General features: G+C 37.9%; 2 protein-coding genes across 2 annotated transcripts in view; one reads left to right on the top strand and one right to left on the bottom strand.

Annotated features, from left to right (window-relative positions):
- Window positions 1-2,500, top strand: part of LOC145494566 (BTB and MATH domain-containing protein 38-like) — a 153,179-nt gene that overhangs the window by 19,027 nt on the left and 131,652 nt on the right. The gene's annotated exons all lie outside the window — the stretch shown is intronic.
- Window positions 1-2,500, bottom strand: part of LOC145494558 (transducin beta-like protein 3) — a 26,128-nt gene that overhangs the window by 3,084 nt on the left and 20,544 nt on the right. Inside the window, exons 23-25 of the mRNA XM_081474055.1 lie at window positions 1,857-1,928; window positions 955-1,020; window positions 234-326 (exon numbers count right to left, since the gene is read on the bottom strand). Coding sequence (XP_081330181.1) covers window positions 234-326; window positions 955-1,020; window positions 1,857-1,928 — 231 coding nt within the window. The remainder of the gene's footprint in view (window positions 1-233; window positions 327-954; window positions 1,021-1,856; window positions 1,929-2,500) is intronic.

Raw genomic sequence — 2,500 nt, 5'->3', positions numbered from 1 at the left:
AACCGACAACCGTTATTTAAGCAACCTTTATCTTTCATTTTCCAGAAACCCCATCAAGTGACGTCACTACGACACACATTTTTCTGACTGTCGCGTTTGTAGGGAGAGGAATTATCACGCCTGTCTTCTTTCCATAAGCGTGTTGAGAAAGTCAGGGTACGGTATTATCATAACAGCATAATTATTTAAGGTCTACCTTGCAAGAAAACAAACCATATGTAACACAGACTGACCACTGTAAGGCAGAAGACCTTCTAATATGTCCTTCATGTTTTTTCTGGTTGCCAGTTCATACGGAGAGTTGTTTTTCAAGATGATGGACAAAACTGTAAAATGAAAAGCATGTAAAGTAATTCACGCTTATACTACCAATATTTAGCATTCAAATTAGTGGTAAATCGCTTTGAATAAAATAGTTTAAGTACCTATGGTGGATGTACTGCTCAATAGCTTTCATTTGAATGGTGACACACTAGGGTTTCATCCACAGACTTGAAAGTTAGAACCACCTTGTACAACATAATAAACAGTACCACATGAAAGTACTGCTCAATAGCTTTCATTTGAATGGTCATACCCTAGGGTTTCATCCACAGACTAAAAGTTAGAACTACCTTGTATAGCAGAACCACATGAAAGTACGGCTCAATAGCTTTCATTTGAATGGTCACACACTAGGATTTTAGCCACATACTCAAAAGTTAGAACCACCTTGAACAGCATAATGGACAGACAATACTGCTCGATAGCTTTCATTTGAATGGTCAAACACTAGGGTTTTATCCAGAAACGTTAGCACAACTTTGTACAACATAATAAGCAAAACTACATAAAAGTACTCCTCTACAGCCTTAATAAGTGCTTACGCAGCGATGCGTTCTTTCCAAAGAGCTAAAAATTTATGAAAGCCATATGTTGACAATGTGATTTTCTATACAAGTCGACTTAACCAACCTGTCTGGGCAACATGGCAGTTCTTGGAGTTGGTATTCCACTCGACAACAAACTTCAAAATTGCGTCTGCAACACAAAATTGGAAATTAATTTATTTTATAAAACATCAACCACAATAACAACAACAAACCGATCAGGTTGATGTCAATAATTTGGTTACTTTATACTGTAATTAAACTTCTGCTAGCAGCGGCAAGAAAGTCGAGGAAGCATTTTTTCCCCACATTGCTGGAGCTGGGCGGCATGAGAGGGAAGGTAAAAAAAAAAAAAAATACTGTAAATTTAATTAAAATGTAAATCTTATTTATAGTGGTCATGCACTTAGCTATACAAACACTAAGCTTCGCTAGCCTACAGGTATGCCACTGAAACAAAGGAAACAAATGTTTCAAATAAACGTAACGTAGTTAAGAATCCCAACTGGCAGGAGGCAGACCAGTCGGCTATTTACAAAGCGTGACCGAGGATTTGAACTCAGGACTACCGAGAAACAAATCCCGCTAGTGGCAGGGTGGAGACCTTCAACCCGGGACCTCCGGATTACAACACCAGCGCTCTAAACCACTCGGCCACGGTCGTGTGGCCTCTATAAGGGATATTAAATGATCGTGAATTCAAAATGGGACGAGTTGTTGTGAGCACCCTAGTTTTCTTGAGTTTCACTGTCCTCTCTCTACTACGGTACGAATCTAGATCAGTCCTTTTAAGAAAATGCTACACGATTAAAAGGCAAAGGAGCAGCGAGGTTAATATTCTGATAAAGAATAACTTTTTCGAGTAGATACAAAGTGTGCCTTATTTTAAATCTGCGAATGTGATTGGTCGTCCCATAGTGGTCTACTTAGTAACTAGACCATAGAGTAAGGTGTATTAAAATAATTATTGGGTTGTGATTTATGTACCAAGTTGATCTTCTCTAAGGGACTTCAGTGCCTTTGTCAATTCTTCTGTGCCATTTTGTACACATAGGATGTCTACACGAGAGAAAGAAAGCGAATTACAAGAAACACGTTTTCTAAATGTACTTGACTTGTAATTATACCATAAAACCAAATAAATAAACTATACTGAATGAATGATCGGACGAACGAACGAATAAACAAACGAACGAACAAACGAACAAACGAACAAACGAACAAACGAACAAACGAACAAACGAACAAACGAACAAACGAACAAACGAACAAACGAACAAACGAACAAACGATCAAACGGAAAAAAAAAGAACAAACGAACAAACGAGCAAACGATCAAACTGAAAAAAAACGAACAAACGAACAAACGAACAAACGAACAAACGAACAAACGAACAAACGAACAAACGAACAAACGAACAAACGAACAAACGAACAAACGATCAAACGGAAAAAAAGAACAAACGAACAAACGAGCAAACGATCAAACTGAAAAAAAACGAACAAACCAACAAACGAACAAACGAAAAAAAAAAAAAAAAAACGAACAAACCAACAAACCAACAGACCAACAGACCAACAGACCAACAGACCAACAGACCAACAGACCAACAGACCTACAGACCAACAGA

This window comes from Orbicella franksi, chromosome 8 (assembly GCF_964199315.1).
Source record: "Orbicella franksi chromosome 8, jaOrbFran1.1, whole genome shotgun sequence".
NCBI classification, from domain to species: domain Eukaryota; kingdom Metazoa; phylum Cnidaria; class Anthozoa; order Scleractinia; family Merulinidae; genus Orbicella; species Orbicella franksi.
The sequence above is the reverse complement of the archived record's forward strand: the minus strand, read 5'-3'. Positions and strand labels throughout refer to the sequence as shown.